The 22,383-nt window shown below is 36.7% G+C and overlaps 1 protein-coding gene across 1 annotated transcript; it reads right to left on the bottom strand.

Moving 5' to 3' along the window:
* Nucleotides 1-3,426: 3,426 nt before the first annotated feature.
* On the bottom strand, nt 3,427-6,620 carry LOC141693518 (uncharacterized). The gene has a single exon (XM_074498650.1). The coding sequence runs from the start codon at nt 6,516-6,518 to the stop codon at nt 3,792-3,794; it is 2,727 nt and encodes a 908-aa protein (XP_074354751.1). The 5' UTR covers nt 6,519-6,620; the 3' UTR covers nt 3,427-3,791.
* Nucleotides 6,621-22,383: the final 15,763 nt, after the last annotated feature.

Genomic DNA, 22,383 nt, shown 5'->3' with positions numbered 1-22,383 from the left:
GAGCTGTTCTTGATTCATCAACTCTATAATTGTTTAAATGATTTTGCTTATTTGGTATGCGATTAATATGATAGAAAACTTAAATATATAGAAATAACTGTTATGTGTAAATTGTTATGGATTGTAGAGAAATTATAAAATCATATTTTATGATTTATATATTTGTGTGCCTTCCCTCTTTAGGGTTATCAGATATAGAAAACGATCCCAGACAACAGTAGTAGGTTAAGATAACAACTGAATCAAAAGGAAATTAAATTATTTAAAAGAGGGCGTGAGTTTTAAATTGAAATTTACCGGGCAATGTAGAATCGCATGATTTTTTTTTAAAATTCTCTACTCTCAATCATTGCCACATACTGAATAACCACACTCTTCTAACAAGACAGCTGGCAGTAAAATTATCAAAGCTCTCTGCTGGCTTGCAAAGCCACACTCCACCTTTAAGGATGACAACGGGTCGGGTTCAGATCGGTTACTGTAAAATCCAAATCCAAATATTTTCGGGTAATCCAAATCCAAATCTGTCGGGTTTCGGATCGGATCGGGTATTTTTCGGGTATCCAAATTGACGAATAAGTAATTAACTTATAAGTAGTTAAACACATTATTTATAGATAAAAATACTATTAATCACATTTATATGATAGCTAAAATTAAAATATTTTAAAAAAATAAGTAGTTAAAAACATTACATTGCACAGGTTGACATGGTGAATAATATTTAAGATATGTTGATAACATAATATTTAGTATTTCATCACACATTATTATTTTTATAAATATACATAAAGTACATCTTATATAATAAAAGCTGATTTTGAAATAAAAAGTTATATTACTCAAATAATACAAGAAAACTATGTAAATTATTTGTATTACATATTAAATTACATATAATCTATAATAAACATGTCAGATATTACTCGGATTTCGGGTTTGAATCGGGTTTAAATTGGATTTCGGATTTCGGATTTCAGATCGGGTATCGGTTCGGTATAGTTGAAATCCAAATCCAAATCCAAAATTTTGGGTTCGGTATATCCAAAATTTCGGGTTTCAGATCGGATATCCGTCAGATCGGATTAATTTGCCATCCCTAATGACCTTTCGCTTTTCCTAAATCTTGAACACAATGAAACAAAAGGTCCTTCTAGATTTCAACCAAAAAACATTAATTGCAGAGTCATACCTTTCAGCCAACCAGAAATCCAATGCAGCCAAAGTATCTTCACAATCTATACCAGCAGCTTACAGCCAAGGAGATTCGTAGGACCTCCTGGTCTATAACTTGGTAAAATAAAAAAGAGAACAAGTAAACCAACCAACATATGGCCAGGTTTACCAACCATTGGCCAGGTTTGTTACAAGGGATTATAATCCCTGGACTACTACCTCATTTACTCTAAATTTAAATGACTATTGTTTCATAAAACTTAATTTCAATCATCTTCTTGGTTAATTTCTGTGAGATTGTTATAATTGATAACTTCTCTCACTATATGTTTTAGTGCCTGTTTGGTTACATAGAGGTATTAACTTCACATAGGAAGCTCTACTTCCTTAGTATATAATTTATACGTGAGAAACCTAGGTAGTACAAAATATTATATGGTTGGTTGGCATGGAGGAAGGTAACTTCCAGGACGTGCAAGTAACCAAGAGGGAATGGGTAAGCAACTTTCCATATTCCATTAAAATTCACACTTCCAAAGAAGTTACACTAACTATTTTGTTAAACAAACACATTTACTTTTGCATACTAACTAGGAAGTTGGACTTCCTGGGCATTTCTAGCCCTAGGCATTCATTTGTCAACCAAACAAGCTCTTGATCTCATAAAAATATATATAAAACTAAGAATATGATTATAATTATAATAGATAAATAGATTATTAGGATTATTATTAGCTTGTTGGCAGAAAAATAAATAAAAAAAGAATTTGTTTACCCCATCTACTAGTTTTCTTTGTTTCCTTACTATAACGAATATGCAAGCAAATGAAGTAGCATCTCACAGAGCACACAACACCAATAGTTAAAGTGTCTAACCTATTTGATTTATACCCACAGGTATACATCTAGAGCACAAATCTCAGACATTAAAAGTTTATGTACTTGACATCTTTTAATAACTTAAGTCACCAGGATAGAAAAAAATAATAATAATAATAATAAAGAAGAAAACTTGGGGTCCAACAGCAACAAGCAAATTATATTCAAGAGATTTCAGAAAAGGTCACAGTTACTGATAATACCTAATTTGGGTACCTCAAAGTAAGAAACAAAACCTTAGAAATTGACCTCGAAATACATCACTTGACGAGGACTTGCACTAAACTGTCTCATAGTCAAGGTTCCTCCATTAGAAATTTGTACTGCCGCCTATGTGAAATAACAGAAACATGAAATGAAAACTGAACGAGTAAGAGTCCATGATCGGGTTTCATTGTCTGGTTATACGTTTCCAAACAAACTGCAACAAGTGTTCCTTGAAGACTGTCATACCGGTCAGCCAACTTAAGGTCACAACTAACAAATTAATCTCCAAAGACGACAGTACACATAGTAGCTCACATGTCTCTTCGTGAATACTCCCTCCGTTTTGTTTTATAGGACGTTCTAGGATTTTCACCAAGATTAGGGAACTTCATTAATACTGATAGTATTCTTATTTTACTCATCAACCTTGATTTACTCTTTTTACTATCCGTGCATAATAAATATACTAGCACTAGTTTTTAGTAAAAATAATGTTCATGTATATATATAAAGATTAAATGTAAAACACTAAAATGAGACATTTAGTGTTCCTAGGTGCATGGACTCGTGAAAAACAAAAACAGTAAATAAGAGTGACCTTGGAAAAAAGTCACCTACACTTGGAAAGCGAGAACGACCTATATTTTGAAACAAATATAAAACTTTAAAACGCCCTATAAAACAAAACGGAGGGAGTATTTTTTATCTGTAGGAACCTTCTGAATCAATATATTACAACTTGCTAAACGGGTTTTATCAGGAAAAAAGACCAAGTAAAAGAAAAACTGAATCTGACGGACATACTGATAAACTGTGGTCACGTGTACCTCTACGAATGACCAAATGTACCGGGTACACGTACAAGTCACTTGACCAAGTCACTTGACCATGACCCCAGAATACATGTGCACACAGCTAAGCCTGAAGCTTCAACAGGAGGCTCATGCTGTGCTGTTATGACCAATAACCTCATTGTAGCTAGTTTTTAACATACTATAGATATTAAAGAGATAAAACATAGTCCCATAACGTAAATCCATAATCAATGTGTTAACCAGCAACTAAGCAAGCACAATTGCTAACTCATAAAAGCAAAATGCTGATACAAAAATATTTACCAGATAGAATGCAAGATATTAATAGCACCATGATAAAATGTATATCATCAGAGGGCATTTATCATAAACCAGGCTACCGTATGTATTCAGTGATTTCTATTGCTAAAGATAAGAAACTATTACAACTGTATCTGCGAACTGTCAAAAAAGAGTGGGGTACACTCTAATAGCATACTTCCCCCTTTATCTATCTATCTGTTGGAAGCATTTTTCATGCTTAGTAAAGCCATCCTAAAGTAATATTGTACATTTCCTACAGTGATTTACATACATATATGAATTAATGTTCAGAATCAAATGATTTCCTAACAATCTTAAAAATGGCAATAATGATCATTATGGCACTCCCTAAATTAGAGCTACGATTATTTTTGTTTCTGAAACATCAATTCCTTGCTTGTTTGGATGATACTAACTACCAGTTAATAGCTTGGAACGGTTAGAGCAGATACCTTGAATAATAGTATTATATATACCCCGATTTGGCTTGAGACCTCTTTTTGTCATGTCATCTCGCAATTCATAAGCCTTAGTTAGTTCCCCAGAAACGCAACACCCATGTATCAAGAATTTGTATGCCAGTATATCAGGCTGCAAACCCTTTTCAAGCATAGAGTTCCACAGTCTTATAGCCACCTTTAAATCACCTCTTTTACAGAATTCATAAATGACTGTAGAATAGCTTACACAGTCTGGTAAAATATATTTACTTGTCATCTCAAATAACAATTGGGATGCTTCCTGAACTCTGCCCAGCTTGCAGAAACCACGAATCAACATGTTGTACGTAACAGTGTTAGCTAGAAACCCTTTAAGCATTGTGTTGTGCAACTGTAGAGCTCTCTCAATGTAACCTTCTCTCGTGAGATGGTCTAATAAACAACCATAAGTAACATGATTCGGTATATACTTGCTAACCATCATTTCCTTGCAAAGCAACTCGGCTTTATCTGCAAGCCCTGCCTTGCACAAGCCATTTATTATCACGGTATAAGTCACAATATTTGGAAGGCATCCTTCATTCACCATTATATTCCAGCATCCAAATGCCTTTTTAAGATCTCCGCCTTTACAGTGCGCATCAATTATATTAGTATAAATTACATTGTCAGGTCTCAGACCCACAAAATGCATCTCCTTCAAAAACTCTAACATTTTTGTGGTATCATTTTGATTAAGAACTCCATATATTAATACAGCATAACAAACAACATCCATGGGAACTCCTCTTTTAACCATCTCAGAGCAAGTTTTTAATGCATCCTCTACCCTCCCTTCCTTGCAATAACCATGCAAAAGGGTGCTAAAACAAATCTCATTCAACTTCTTTTGTTCTTTATGAAGGTCATCCATAAATTCTTTTGCTTCAGACACCCTACCAGTCAAACAAAGGCCACTTATAAGAGACCTATAAGTATATGTGTCTGGTACAAGACCCTTTTCCATCATTTCATCAAGCAATGTGAATGCTTTTACTGTGTTACCTTCCCTACAGTATCCTTCAATCATGACATTGTATGTAACATTGTTGGGAACAACAATTTGCACCATTTCATCGAACAACTTACTAGCTTCCGCCATCATGTTTGCACGGCAAAGACCAGATATAAGTGCAGTGAAGGTATAAGTATTTGGTGAAATTCCTTTTCCCGTCATCTCATGGTAGAGCCTAAAAGCTTTCTGCACTTGTTTATCTTTACAGTATCCTGATATCAAAGCTGTATAAGTCACAACACATGGAACCAGTCCCTTACTAATCATCTTACTGAAGAAAGTCAGTGATGTACTAAGCTTTCCAAAATTGCAATGCCCACTAATCAGAGAATTGTATGGATAAACCGTCGCTTTAACTCCTGCAACATTCATTTTAGCAAAGAAAATCAGGGCAGCGTCCAGTTTTCCCCTTCTACAAAATGCATCAATGAGAATAGAATAGGTTATGTCATTAGGAAACAATTCCTTCAAATACATATCCCTATAAAGTACTCCCGCTTCTTCCAGTCTTCCATCTTTGCACAAAGTATTGATCAATGCATTATAAACAAACAAGTTTGGAACAGCACCCACTCTCCCCGCTATACTTATCACATCATAAGCAGCATCAACATCACCATTCTTCCTCAACCCCTCAACAAGACTTGAAACAGCTGCTTCACTAGGAACAAACCCTAAACCAATCATTTCCTTCATCAACTCTCTACCAGTACCAAACTCCTTAACTCTACACAACCCCAAAACCAAAGTACAATACGTAACAACATCCGCTTCCAATCCCTTCTCACCCAACAAACTCTTCACTTTCATCCCCTCAATACCCCTGCCACTTGTACAAAGCCCGTGAATCACCACATTATACGTAACAACACTCAATTCACACCCACTACGCTCCATCCTACTAATCATCCGATTCACTTCATCAAAATCCTTCAACTCACACAACGCCCTAATAACCGCATTATACATATACGCATCCGCCCGTAGCCCCATTCCAACAACCTCATCAAAAACCACAACCGCCATCTCAAACCGCTTAACCCTAACCAACCCATTCAACACACCACTAATTGTCCTCACCTCCGGAACCAACCCACACTCCATCATCCCTCTAACAATCGTAACCCCGTCCAACACTCTCCTACTACTCAAATACCCCTGAATCAACAAATCAAACCCGACACTCTCCGTAAACCCACCCACATCATACGCACACATAAACTCATCAAACAACACACTCGCCGCCGAACACTTTCCGAAAAGCGTTTGTAGAATAGACGAAGCAGGCCAGTATAAATTAGACACAGCAAGTGAATGAATCAAAATACAAAACGACGTCGTCGAGTGATTAAAATTACGATGTAAACCTAAAAAATTAAAAAAACGCAAAGCTAATCTAGAATTATCTAGGGTTTGAATCAAAACCTTTTCGACATGATGAGGCTTTAAATACGAGGAAATGTAAGGATTGTTGAATTGTGGGTTCCAGCTTTGCTTGCCTCGTACGATGTTGTTTAAGATTGAGATGAATTTTTCGTCATTATATTTGTTTGTTGAGGTTGTAATGAAGGAGATTGGTTTGAGATTTGAGTTGGGGTTTGTGTAGTGGAGTCGTTGGAGAGAAATGAACTTATGCTTCTTCATTTCTTTTCTGTGAAATTTAGGAAGTTGCAGTAGTTGTAATTGTTGGGACAGTGGTTTGTGTTAAAAGTCCCAAGTTTTTTTTAGCTGTGGGGAGTGGTTCTGTCCTCGCTCCCTAGTTTAAAAATTGAGGGAAAGCAAGGGTCCTGTGTATATAACTAAAGTATTTTCGCTCTCGATTGCAGGAGTGTTCTCGAATATTTAAAATGAACAAAAAAAATAATTATTAATATAATTTAAAATGCTTTCAAAATACAGCGTATGTAATTTTTGAGATTTTAGCTTGCACATGTTTTGTTAAAAATAATAATTAGTGTAGAAGATTATTATAATAGCACGTGAGGGGAATTTACCTATTATATATATAATCAACATACAAAATGGCTGTTTGGTACGTATTTCTTGTATAATACATACATAGAATTTGTGTAAATGCTAATTAAATATGTGTTTGTAGGTTTTTTTAAAATAAAAAATTTACGGGGAGAAGAATCGTCGCACACCATTACAAAACATCTTTCTAAGTGGCGTTTTTTTCCAATATATGATGTTTTGAGACTTGATTTAACAAAATTGTGTGAGAGAGTGTCAACGTTTTATAATGCTATCATCTTAACAACTGGGCATTTAATTCTAAAGTTATTTTTCCTTAAAAGTTTTTGTATACTCTCTCTGTCTCTCCGTCCCTCTCGTTTCTTTACATCTAGGGAAGAGTGTTCGACGCATATTTTAAGGTGCATATAAAGTATTATTCCGTAACTTATCTTTACAATTTTTTTCTAAATAACAATTGAATGATAAAATTTTATTCAGGAAAAAAATTATAAAAAAAAGCTACGAAACTATAATTTTTTACATACTTAAAATGTGTGTCAGACACTCTCACATAAATGTAAAGAATTGAGGAACGGAGGGAGTATATATCATCGATGTGATCTATATGTAAGACTATATGATGATATAATGGTTACTTATGATATATTTTTATTTGAATAACTAATTATTATATATAATATATAACTAGCGTAAAATCCCGTGCGAGGCACGGGCCTGTATTTATATCGAAATATTATATCGACGAATTTATGTTTATAAAAAATTAATTTTTGAATAGAGTAAATGATTATTTTAACTCTATTTTATATTCATACATCAATTACGTAAAAATGAATAATATATTTTTATAAATTTAATTACATTTCATAAAAATTTAAATAAATAAATATGCAATGAAAATGAGATGACATAAAGGTCATCACTGTATTTTCTTATTTTTTCCTTTTCGAATATATAGACAACTTAAATGGTGAAAACTTATTTTTATCGTAAAGTTCGATTCTCTCACCCCCGATAATTTTGATATTAGATACTTAGTTTAAGGTAGATAAACCTAATTACTAAAAAAATTAAAACTATACTAATATAACAAAATTACTTGTAATTGTTTATAGGGATATGCATTGGGTCATTTCGGGATCCGGAAGTGCTATCTGATCCCCAACCCCACCCTACACTCCGAACAGAGATTCTATTCCTTTCAAGTCCTCACCCGAATGGGAAATTCTGCGAGAATTCTGGATATAATTAAAAATAATAATCATGTATTTTTATTTTTTTTAAAAAATCTACTAATTCGTCTTATACAAAAACATTAGTAATATCTCATATTTTTAAAATCAAATCATATTAAAATTGATTTACAATATAAAGAAATAATAAATTAAAATTCAGACAAATATTTTAAATTATAATATAAAAAAGTTGATCAACAAAGTTTTAGATTAATTTAAGAATAAAATAATATTTTATTAATATTTTTATAATAATTAATATAATAAAATATATAAATATGTTGTTATGTATATATATACATATAATCGGGGTCGCAGAAATGGGGCGGGGTGGCACTAATCCTAAACTTTGCCTGACCCCTGAAATTTTATAAAACCTTCCTCGTTGCTAGGCTCGCCCCCGAAAACTTCTCGAAATCCCTGACCCGAACGGGCTAGGATCGATCGGGGTCAGGAGGGATGACGTTAATTCTCATTCCTATTTATTTCGTTGATATTAAAAAAATGAGGAGTGAAAAAAGAGAGCAGATTTGTAATATCCGGGATATCGCGTGTAATTATTTTATAAATAAATGATTATTATATGATTTTTGGTGAATTATTTGATGACTGGTGTTGTTATGTGAATGTTTATATGTGGTAAAGTCGAGATATGTAAATTTTATTATGTCTAGAATAAAATGTAGATATTTAAGGTATTTTTCTGGTAATTTTTGGAGTATTATACGATTTTATATTGATTTATTAATTTATTAATTATTTTCTGAATAAATACAAAATTATTTTATAAAGTCCGGAATTATCCAACCTCAACCGTTTTTGCGTTTTTACAACCCGAAACTCTTCTAAAAACTCCTACCTAACCTAATCTGATGATTCTGAACACTTTCCGTGTTTTAACTTTTTCGATCTGGGGTACGGTTTGACCCGTACGAGTCCCGGTGTAGATGTTTCGATACGCTAATTATTTTATAGATCGATAAAAACCCGTATTCTCAAAAGGTGAGATGTTATTATCTTATTCTTCTATAAAGTATTTTATAAGAAGTTCTGCTTTGGTAATTATCCAAATCTGGTATCAAATTGTATCGTTTTTATAGTTACTTAGCGGCTAAGTAATTTATTTTCGGATCCGATATGTAAATGTAATTATGAAATTATTAAATAAAATATGTGATGGTTCCGTTAGCTGTATGTTGCCTTATTGTTAATTATGGGTAATTGTTAGGTACGAACATTACTTGTATAATTAATTATTGGGTTGTATGACATTATTTTGCTTTTAAAATGATTTTATTGAATATTTATTCTCATAAATGCTAAAATTGTTTCTAAAATTATTTTTGTTACTTTATAATTTTATTTATTATTTTTAGGAGTTTATAAAATTTAGAAATCAAAATTTTATTGATTATTTATCTTTAAATGATTTTCTGATTTCATTTAATTGTAAAATCAATATTTAATTCCAGATTTCTTCAAAAATTATGAAATCCATATTTATTAAATTTGGAATATTTCGAGAATTTTAAAATTATTCCGGTAATTTTCTGGCTTTTATTCACTCGCGCGTTTATTCGCTAAATAGTTAAAATACATGTCTGATGTAAGTTCCAAAAATGATTCAAAAATCCTAAAACTTTAATTTTGCTAACTTTTGAATATTCTGAGAATTGTGATACCTAATTTATAATTTTTCGACAAATTTTGACATGCGAATACTTCGCTAAATTACGAGAAAGCGGGTTAGAAGTTAATTAGAATAAAGAGATAACAACAACAACAAAAATGAAACAAATAAAATGCACACACCGCCCCTGTTTCCCCCACCCCCATTTCAGTCGCCTCTCACGCGCGCAAATCTCTCCTCTCTCGACATCTCTGCGCTTCTCTCTCTCTGTATATTTTCTTTTCTCTCTCTGTGTTCCCTCCCCCTCCGTTTCTCTATTCGCCGCCTCTATTTCTTTTCCGGCCGCCTTGATTTCTGGCTACCATCGCTTGTCCGGTTGTTGCTTCGGGGTAGTCCTGTTGGATTATATATATATATACACATACACGCCTGTGTATATGCATATGTGTTGTTCAATTAACAGGGTTGAGATGCTTTCAGTGTTTTATTTTGTGTACAGCCGTTTTGCACCGCTGTATGTCGCATGGTCCTTCCCTGTCCGTCCGTGCGTGTGCGTGATAAGTGGCATTTTATACCACTTAGAACGTCTTATAATGGCTTGAATTGATGCCTTGAAATCAAGTATTTTGTGTATTTGATGCATTTTTCTAGTGTTTGTGCATTTCAGGGTATTACTTGCATTTGTGGAGAGATTTCATCAGGAATAAGCCTAGGTATGTGCTTGGCATTGCAAGTGGGAAGTTGGGAGCAGAACGCAGCAGAAATCGGGAGCAAAATAAACATTTTTCCAGAAAGGTGCTGGGCGCCCCCTCAGCCTGGTTGGGCGGTCGCTCAGGAAGCTGGGCGCCCGCTCAGGATTGCTGGGCGGCCGCTCAGGGTCGTAAAATTAAATAATGATTTTTAGAGTTATATTTCTGTTAGACTTCTGACTTCTGAGATAGCTGGGTCTAGGGATGGCAACGGGTCGGGTTCGGATCGGGTATTATAAAATCCAAATCCAAATATTTTCGGGTTATCCAAATCCAAATCCGTCGGGTTTCGGATCGGATCGGGTATTTTTCGGGTATCCAAAATTATGAATAATGTAGTCAAATTTAATATTATTTATACATAAAAATACTATTAATCACATTTATATGATAACTAAAATTAAAATACATTAACTTATAAGTATTTAGACACATTATATTGTACGGGTTGACACGGTGAGTAATATCTAAAATAAGTTGATAATATAATATTTAGTATTTTATCACAAATTATTTTTTATAAATATATACAAAATACATCTTACATAATAAAAGCTGATTTTGAAATAAAAAGTTATAATTCACTAAATAAGTATTGACAATCTTGATAATAATCTACCATTACTCAAATAATATAAGAAAAATACGTATATTATATGTACTACATCTAAAATATTACATATAATCTATAATAAATTTGTCAGGTTTTAATCGGGTTTCGGGTTTGGATCGGGTTTGGATTGGATTTCGGATTTTTGATCGGGTATCGGTTCGGTATAGTTGAAATCCAAACCCAAATCCAAAAGTTCGGGTTCGGTATATCCAAAACTTCAGATTTCGGATCGGATATCCGTCAGATTAGATTAATTTGCCATCCCTAGCTGGGTCTTGTGGGGCTTCTATATAAGTAGTTTCAGAGACGTTTCACATGGGAGGAATCGTGGTATCAATCAAGGAAAAAGGAGAGAAGGAAGAAGACCGTTTTAGCACATCGCAACGAAGAAGAGGAATCATAGTTTTCTTGTGATTCTTTTATTCGTTGTATCAATTGATGCTAGTTTTCTTTACTTTGAACCTTATTACTCTTGTGACGTACTCTGGTTTTAATAAGTATTTTGTTTAGCTTATGTTGTGTGTTATTATCATGTTTTCATATGAACCCATGGTGACGATGAGTTCTATCATGGCTTAATCGTGATCATGGGGTCGTAACGGATTTACTATGGAATTTTTTAGTTAGTTGTTTAATACTTTAGTGTGTGATGATTGTATGATATCTAGTATAGGTTGCGCTTATTCGTCTTATGTGCGTCGCGAACATATAAGATAGGGTGTTAATCTCTTGTGAAGCGACGGTGGATCTTGAGGTTTAGAACTTGCCAAGCTAGCATAGGTTCATGTATGTGTATGCATGATTCGTGGGTAACTCTAACCGTTTTACTTGTCCTGTGTAATCATAAGGAATAACTTGTGCTTAAATTGTTATGTTGTCAAATTCTGTAGACATATAGGGTCTCAACATAATTGATGTCTATTCAACTTCTATCTTAATTGTGGATGTTTGGTAGAATGGTATTAGTACAACGAAAGTTGGCTTTTATCAGTTTCGTGTTGTTCGATTAATATCATCACCGTTACATGCTAAGGGTAATAACAATAACTATTGAAGGAAGTAGTAATGAAGTTATAATCTCATGAGTGTTTAATATTATTAATCCAAGTATCAGTTAAGTGTTTAATTCTCGTAGTTAATTATAGTTAATAATTAGTTAATCAAATCTACGTGTTATTGTCTTGACATTGAGAAGTAATCATACATTGGTGAGTAAGTGTTAATTGAACATAACTAGTCTGAGTCTCTGGGAACGAACTAGAAAGTATTCTATATTACTTGCGAACGCGTATACTTGCGTGAATTATTAGCGCGTGTTTTCGCCCTAACAAGTTTTTGGCGCCGCTGCCGGGGACTCGGCGTATTTGTTTAGTTTATGTACTTACCATCAGTGGTCGTTAGGACTCATTGATTAAGACGTGTTACTTATTGTTTCCGGTTGTATTTCAGGTACTTTAGCGAGCGTTTATGCAAACACGTTCTCGTACTCGCTGTTAGGGCGAAAATACGCGCTAATAATACACGTAAGTATACGCGTTCGCAAGTAATATAGAATACTTTCTAGTTCGTTCCCACAGAGACCCAGACTAATTATGTTCAATTACACTCACTCACCAATGTATGATTATTTCTCAATGTTAAGAAAATAACACTTAGATTGATTAACTAATTATTAACTACAATTAACTACGAGAATTAAGCACTTAATTGATACTTGAATTAACAATATTAAAACACACCTGAGATCACAACTTCATTACTACTTCCTTCAGTAGTCATTGTTATTACCCTTAGCATGCAACAGTGATGATATTAATCGAACAACACGAAACTGATAAAAGCCAACTTTCATTGTACTAATACCATTCTACCAAGCATCCACAATTAAGATAGAAGTTGAATAGGCATCAATTATGTTGAGTCCCTATATGTCTACAGAAATTGACAACATAACGATTTAAGCACAAGTTATTCCTTCTGATTACATAGGGCAAATAAAACGGTTAGAGTTACCCACTAATCATGCATACACATACATGAACCTATACTAGCATGGCAAGTTCAAAATCTCACGATCCACCGTCGCTTCACAAGAGATTAACACCCTATCTTATATGTTCGCGATGCACATAAGACGAATATGCTCAACCAATACTAGATATCATACAATCATCACACACTAAGGTATTAAACAACTAACTAAAGAATTCCATAGTAAATCCATTACGACCCCATGATCACGATTAGCCCATGATAGCACTCATCTTCATCATGGGTTCATATGAAAACATGATAATAACACACGTGAATAATAACTAAAACTACTTTTATTAAACCAGAGTACGTCACAAGAGTAAATAGGTTCAAAGTAAAGAAAACTAGCATCCAACGTTACAACGAAATAAAGAATCACAAGAAAATATGCTTCCTCTTCGTTGTGGTGTGCTAAAACAGTCTTCTTCCTTATCTCCTCGCTCCTTGATTAATACTACGATCCAACCTTTGTGAAACATCTCTGAAAACTACTTATATAGGAGTCCCATAAAACCCAGCTAACTCAGAAGTTGGAAGTTAAACAGAACCAGGAGTCCAAAATAATTCTTCTAAAATTCCGTCCTTGAGCGGCCGCTAAGCATTCCTGAGCGGGCGCTCAGCTTCCTAAGCGGTCGCTCAGCAAAGCTGAGCGGGCGCTCAGACCCCTTCTGGAAAATGCTCTGTTTTTCTCCCGTTTCTTGCTGCGTTCTTCTCCTATCTTCCCGCTTGCAATGCCAAACACATACCAAGGCTTATTCGTGATGAAATCTCTCCAGAAATGCAATTAATACCCTGAAATGCACAAATACTAGAAAAACGCATCAAATACACAAAATACTTGATTTCAAGACATCAATTCCAGCCATTATAAGACGTTCTAAGTGGTATAAAATGCCACTTATCACACCCATAAACTTAAATCGATGCTTGTCCTCAAGCGTCACAGACTCAAAAACAAAACAAAAACATGCATGAATGCAATCTATATGAAATGCAGCGATCCCCCTTACTATGACTAAACCAACCAACTTACGACATCTCAACAAATGCAATTAGGCAAATAAAGATCAATCAAACCATGCAAACTAACATACAACCGGAAACGTGGTGTGTGCGGATGCTTAACAGATATGCTTCGAAACTAGATCAATTATCATAACTCGACTATCCTTAAAGTAATCACATGATTATACGAAGAATAAAATTCTAGGCACAAAATGACTTATAACACTTCAAGATTTCTGGAGCTTATTACGGAATCATGCTTTTTATTTATCACAACAAATAAATGCTTATTTAACCGTGCAATGAGTGAGGTCCATAAAAGACTTGTGCAATGGTATCCATGTAGCGAGCGTTAGGTTAGCGGATCCAAGACTATAAAAGCCTTAGGTCACTAGGCACAAAGTCCCCTAAGAACTTAATAACTCGAATACCAAAGAGCCCACTCGTGATCAATTATGCATTAATTCTCTATTTTTTTTTCTTTTCTTTTTTTCCTTTTTTTTTCCAAAATTTCTGAGCAAGTGCGTTTCGCTCCATCTTGCTCAACCCTATACTACTCGCATAAAAATACGAGCCGGCTACTAGCCATTTGACGCCTAGCCACAATTAGCAATGAATTCCACTTTTTACTCCAAATTTTCTTTTCATGCCTTGTATCACTAAGAACCTATTATAAATTCTAAGCATAATCAATAGATTAACCTTTGAAACCATCAAACCATAACAACAATCTAGTCTTTAAGCATTCTCTAAGACTTAGTGAAATTACAAGTGTTTCTAGCATGCATGTCAACCTATAAGACTCAACTTCACTTTAACGCTATCACTACACTTGCATCAACATCACAAATCAATTGGCAAATCAACGCAAAAGGGATCATGGTATATGCATGAGCTACATGACATGATAAATAAAGCTATAAATAAAAAAAACTATATGGCGAAAATATGCAATTATATGAACTAAACTATCATGAATATGCAACTATATGACACACATACAAAAATATTCCTTAACTACCACCCCCAAACTTAAAATCTTCACTATCCCCAGTGAAGGTAGTAGAAAGGAACACAGGGTATACCTACTCGGAGAGATCATCATCATCATCATCACCCTCAGAGGGTGGTGTATCAGGAGGCGGATATGCAGAGTCCTCGCCAAAAACTGGCCACTGGATGTCAGCTCCAAGGCCTCTAAAAGCAATCCCAAGCGCAAGGGTGAACTCCTGAGCAAACCTGCTCGGCGTCTCGTACATAGCATCCATCGTCCTCGACAACCTCCTATACTGGGCATCAGCCATCCCAGCACCCTCCTGAGCTCTAGAAGAACCAGCCTCATCATGCCTTGGTCTCTCCATAGTAGCACCGCGTGCTGGACGCCGTCCTGGAAGACGATAACCCAGCCCATGCTCCTCGGGCTCTCCACCAGTCCACTCTTGCATCGCATTCAGAGTCCCAGAGTCAATAAGAGCGGCCGGCAGCTGCAACTGCTCATGAGACTGTTAGGGCGAAAACACGCACTAATATTCACGCAAGTATACGCGTTCGCAAGTAATATAGAATATTTTCTAGTTCGTTCCCTCAGAGACTCAGACTAAATTATTGTCTAATTAAACTCACTCACCAATGTATGATTACTTCTCAATGTTAAGATAATAACACTTAAAATTGTTGATTAAATATTAACTATAATTAACTACTTAATTAACCACTTAACTAACACTTCAATTTATCAATAATAAAACACTCATGAGATCACAACTTCATTATTACTTCCTTCTATAGCCATTGTTATTACCTTTAGCATGTGACAGTGATGATATTAATCGAATAACACGAAACTGATAAAAGCCAACTTTCATTGTACTAATACCATTCTACCAATCATCCACAATTAAGATAGAAGTTGAATAGTCATCAATTATGTTGAGTTCCTATATGTCTACAGAAATTGACAACACAACGATTTAAGCTCAAGTTATTCCTTTTGATTACATAGGGCAAATAAAACTGTTAGAGTTACCCACTAATCATGCTCAACGTACATGAACCTATGCTAGCATGGCAAGTTCTAAATCTCAAGATCCACCGTCGCTTCACAAGAGATTAACACCCTATCTTATATGTTCGCGACGCACATAGGATGAATACGCACAACCAATACTAGATATCATGCAATCATCACACACTAAAATATTAAACAATTAACTAAAGAATTCCATAATAAATCCGTTGCAACCCCATTATCACGATTAGCCCATAATAGAACTTATCGCCATCATGGGTTCATATGAAATCATGACAAACAAACACAAGAAAATAATAACTAAACTAATTATATTAAAACAGAGTACGTCACAAGAGTAAATAAGTCAAAGCAAGAAAACTAGCATCCAACGTTACAACGAAACAAGAATCACAAGAAAATATGCTTCTTCTTCGTTGCGGTGTGCTAAATCGGTCTTCTTCCTTATCTCCTTCGCTTCTTGCGTAAAACATAATCTAAAACATAATCCCCTTAATACTCTCTGTGAAAACGTCTCAAATCTACCTATATAATAGTCCCATAAAACTCAGATTACATAGAAGTTGGAAGCCAAACAGAAGTAGAAGTCTAAAATAATTTATCTTTTTCCCCGACCCTGCGCGGCCGCTCAGCATAGCTGCGCGGGCGCGCAGGTTGCTGCGCGGCCGCTCAGCATTGCTGCGCGGGCGCGCAAGCCTCTACTGGAAAAAATCCAGGTTTGCTCCGTTTCTTCGCCGTAATCTGCCCATTCCTTTCCTCTCGCAATGGTGAACACATGCCAAGGCTTATTCTTGATGATTCCTCCCCCGAAATGCAACTAATACCCTGAAATGCATAAACACTAGAAAAACGCATCAAATACACAAAATACTTGATTTCAAGACACCAATTTAAGCCATTTTAAGACGTTCTAAGTGGTATAAAATGCCACTTATCACACCCCCAAACTTAAATCGATGCTTGTCCTCAAGCGTCACAGACTCAAAAACAAATAAAAATATGCATGAATGCAATCTATATGAAAATGCAACGATCCCCCTTACTACAATTAACCAACCAAATTGTCACATCTCAACGAATGCAGTTAGACAACTAAAGATCAATAAACTCATGCAAACGGACATACAGCCAGAAACGTGGTGTGTGCAAATGCTTAACAGATATGCTTCGTAACTAGACCAATTACTATGACTAGACTATCCTCAAGGAAATCGTACGATTATACAAAGAATAAAAATTCTAGGCACAAAGTGATATACAACACTACAAGAACTCTGGAGCTTACTACGGAATCGTGCTTTTTATTTACAACTCAAATGCTTATTTGACCGTGCAATGAGTGAGGTCCACAAAAGACTTATACAATGGTATCCATGTAACGAGCGTTAGGTTAGCGGATCCGAGACTCTAAAAGCCTTAGGTCACTAGGCACAAAGTCCCCTAAGAACTTAATAACTCGAATACCAAAGAGCCCACTCTTGATCAATTATGCAAATTTTTTTTTTTTAATAACTTCTGAGCAAGTGCGTTTCGCTCCATCTTGCTCAACCCTAGACTACTCGCAACATATGCGAGCCGACTACTAGCCATTTGACGCCTAGCCACAACTAGCAACAACTTCCATATTTTTTTCTCCAAAATTTTTTCTTTTTTCATGTCTTTATCACTAAGAACCTATAATCGAATTCTAAGCATAATAAGTAGATTGACCTTGAAAACAACCAAATCATAACAACAATCTAGCCCTTACGCATTCTTTAAGACTTAGTGGACTTACAATTGTTTCTACCATGCATATCAACCTACACAACTTAATATCACTTTAATGCTATCACTACACTCGCATCAATATCACAATTCATTCGATAACTTATTGCAAAAGGGATCATGGTAAATGCATGAGCTACATGACATTCATAAAAAAACTAAATGGCATAAATTATGTAACTATATGAACTAAACTATCATGAATATGCAACTAAATGACACACACACAATATTCCTTAACTACCACCCCCAAACTAAAAATCTTCACTGTCCTCAGTGAAAGTAGTAGAAAGGAACACAGGGTATACCTACTCGGAGTCATCATCATCACCCTCAGTGGGTGGAGTATCAGGCGGTGGGTATGCAGAGTCCTCACCAAAAACTGGCCACTGGATATCAGCTCCAAGGCCTCGAAAAGCAGTCCCTAACGCAAGGGTGAGCTCCTGAGCAAACCTGCTCTGCGTCTCATACATGGCATCCATCCGCCGTGAAAGCCTCCTATACTGGGCATCAACCATCCCAGCACCCTCCTGAGCTCTCGAAGAACCAGCCTTATCACGCCCTGGCCTAGCCATAGTAGCACCTCGTGCTGGACGCCCTCCTGGAAGACGATAACCCAGCCCATGCTCCTCAGGCTCACCACCGGTCCACTCCTGCATCCCATTCAGAGTGCCAGAATCAATCGGAGCTGCTGGCAACTGCAACTGCTCATGAGCCGGCCAGTTTACTCCCACTGCTCGTCATAGCTTCGTAACCGTGGATGCATAAGGGATGTTCATATGCTTTGCTCCCCTCAAAAACTTCAGAATTCCTTGGTAGATAAACTCACCAAGGTCCACATAGTACTCATCATGCAGAATTCCCCACAACAACTGTGCTCTCTCAACTGTGACCTCGTGTGCATGTGAAGAAGACAAAATATTAGCACATATAAATGCATTCCATGCACGGGCATACCTGTTCATGGCGATCGCCGGAAAGTGACGATACTCATTATTTCCTGGACTGCGGGTCCAAACAGTGCCCGGTCGACAGAGAGTTGCACAAATCAAATCCAAGTCAAAATCCTCAGCAGTCTTTTCATTCCAGTTCTCCTCCTCGGGCTTCCTCTCTCGCTGTCCAATCACACGGCGAATCGCCGCAGGATGATTATCAACCGTCAGCCCACGGACTACAGAAAACCCATTCTTTTCAGCCTTCACGTTCGCGTAGAACTCGCGAACAATGCTCATCGGTACTGCTTTGGGTGACTCACAAAACGCTATCCACCCCTTCTCTGCAATCATGGGCAACAACTCAGCATCCCTCCCTGATGGTAAAAACCCCCTCTCCTTCAGAATCGGCTTCCCCAATAGCCTAGTGTACTCCTCCTCCGCAGCTCAGTCAGTTAACCGAGGCCTTGCAGCAGTACCCCTCGATGAATCAGTAGTAGGAACTGTGCTGCTACTGTCAATAGTGCGTGCTCTCTTGGGTGCCATTGATTCGTGAATAAAAGTGTGTAAGAACTGATTTTTTGATGTTTATGAGAGGGTTTAAGTGTAGGAAGTTTTGTGGGAGATATGTAGGATAGGTGTATGTATATATAGGGTGTGGATTAGATTAGGGTTTGGGAATTAAGGGATAAAATGATGGGGTAGTGGGAACAATTCGTGGGTTTATGGGCTAAAACTGCTTTTGTGTTTTTGTTTGTTTTTTTTTTCTGAACTGTAAAAAATTTTCTGGAACTCGACCCCTGCGCGGCCGCTCAGCATAGCTGCGCGGGCGCGCAGAGGGTCTCTGGAATTTTTTTTTTCAGCCCCTGTTTTCTGATTTTTTTATGTTTTTGGATAGGTTATTAACTTCTAAGGGTTCCTGTAACAACAATTCATGGGTTGCCTCCCACGCAGCGCTTCTTTTTCGTCATTAGCTTGACGTTCCGTACCTTTCTCAAGTAGTCAACAAAATGGCACTAACCACCTCTCGGTTTGCCATGTCCCCATAGTAGTGCTTCAACCGCTGACCGTTAACCTTGAATGCTTGGTCCGAATCATTCTCAAAAATTTCCACCGCTCCATGTGGAAACACAGTTTTGACAATAAAAGGTCCAGACCACCTTGATTTCAACTTCCCAGGAAAAAGTCAGAGCCGAGAGTTGAATAAAAGAACTTGTTGCCCTGGCATAAATAACTTAGGATGTAGCTTCCTATCGTGCCACCTCTTCACCTTTTCCTTATACAATTTGTTATTCTCGTACGCTTGAAGTCGAAATTCATCAAGTTCATTAAGCTGAAGCATTCTTTTCTTACCAGCTGCATCTAAATCCAGGTTCAATTTCTTCAATGCCCAGTAGGCCTTATGCTCAAGCTCCTCCGGTAGATGACATCCATTACCGTACACCAATTGAAACGGTGACATCCCAAGTGGAGTTTTGTATGCTGTTCTGTAAGCCCAAACAGCTTCATCGAGCTTTAAAGACCAATCCTTCCTTGACGGACAAACAACCTTCTCTAGAATACACTTTATCTCTCTGTTAGACACTTCCGCTTGACCATTTGTTTGCGGATGATAGGCAGTAGCTACTCGATGATTCACATTATAACGCTGCATCATAGAAGTGAACTTACGGTTGCAAAAATGCGATCCTTCATCACTTATGATTACCCGAGGTGTTCCAAACCTTGTGAAAATTTGCTTATGAAGAAAATTTAGCACTGCCTTTGCATCATTTGTCGGTAAAGCTTTAACTTCGACCCATTTTGAGACATAATCGACTGCCAGCAAGATGTACTGATTATTGCAAGACGCGATAAAAGGCCCCATGAAATCGATTCCCCACATATCAAAGACCTCGACTTCAAGCATCACATTTAATGGCATCTCATCCTTCCTTGACAAATTTCCCACTCTTTGGCAACGATCACACCTTAAAACAAACTGATGAGCATCCTTGAACAAAGTAGGCCAGAAAAAACCTGCTTGCAGAATACGAGCTGCCGTCTTCTCACCTCCATAGTGTCCACCATAAACTGTGGAATGGCAGTCTCGTAATATCCCCTCCGTCTCACAGAACGGGATACATCTCCTGATGATCTGGTCAGCTCCCTGTCTAAACAAATATGGTTCATCCCACATATACCACTTCACCTCATGCAGAAACTTCTTCTTTTGAGCGGATGTCAAATTAAGAGGCATTATATTGCTGACGAGATAGTTTACAATATCTGCAAACCATGGTTCTTCCTCCTGAATTGCAAACAACTGCTCATCCGGAAAAGATTCATTGATTAACGTCCTATCTTGTGAAGTAGAATCGGGATTCTCCAACCTAGAGAGATGGTCAGCTACTTGATTCTCAGTACCTTTTCTATCTTTGATCTCTAACTCAAATTCCTGAAGTAAAAGCACCCAACAAATGAGTCTCGGCTTCGAATCCTTCTTAGAAACCAGATAGCGAATAGCTGCATGATCAGTGAATACTGTTACTTTCGTATCAAGCAGATAAGATCGAAATTTCTCAAAGCCAAAGACTATAGCCAAAAGCTCCTTCTCAGTAGTGGTGTAGTTCAATTGGGCACCATTTAAAGTCTTACTCGCATAGTAGACCACATGGAAGAGATTTTTCTTGCGCTGTCCCAGAACTGCACCTACCGCATAATCACTCGCATCACACATCATCTCAAACGGTTCTGTCCAATCTGGTGCTGTAATAACTGGTGCAGTGATCAAACTCTTCTTGAGAGTCTCGAATGCTGCCAAACATTCATCATCAAATTTGAACGGCACATCTTTCTCAAGCAAATTGCACAACGGCTTAGATATCTTTGAAAAGTCCTTGATGAATCGCCGATAAAAATCCGCATGACCAAGAAAACTACGGATTCCTTTCACAGAATTAGGTGGGGGAAGATTTTCAATGACTCCCACCTTGGCCTTTTCCACCTCCAGATCCTTGCTAGAGACCTTATGCCCAAGGATAATGCCTTCACGCACCATAAAATGACATTTCTCCCAATTAAGCACCAAATTAGTTTCCACGCATCTTTTGAGTACGGCGCGCAGATTATTCAAACATTCATCATATGAGTGTCCAAAGGCGGAGAAGTCATCCAGGAACACTTCGACGTTATTTCCAATCATGTCAGAGAATATAGCCATCATACATCTCTGAAAAGTGGCCGGGGCGCCACATAACCCAAACAAAACTCTGCGAAAAGCAAATGTGCCAAATGGACAAGTGAAGGTAGTCTTTTTCTGATCCTCTGGTGCAATACAAATCTGATTATACCCGGAATAACCATCCAGAAGACAAAAATACTCATGACCCGCCAATCTGTCAAGCATTTGATCAATAAATGGAAGGGGGAAGTGATCCTTCCTTGTGGCTTTGTTCAATTTTCTATAATCCATGCATACTCTCCATCCTGTAACTGTTCGAGTAGGGATGAGCTCATTCTTTTCATTTGCGACCACAGTGATACCTCCCTTCTTAGG

This window comes from Apium graveolens, chromosome 10 (assembly GCF_009905375.1).
Source record: "Apium graveolens cultivar Ventura chromosome 10, ASM990537v1, whole genome shotgun sequence".
Classification (NCBI taxonomy): domain Eukaryota; kingdom Viridiplantae; phylum Streptophyta; class Magnoliopsida; order Apiales; family Apiaceae; genus Apium; species Apium graveolens.
This window is presented reverse-complemented; position numbering and strand designations above follow the sequence as displayed.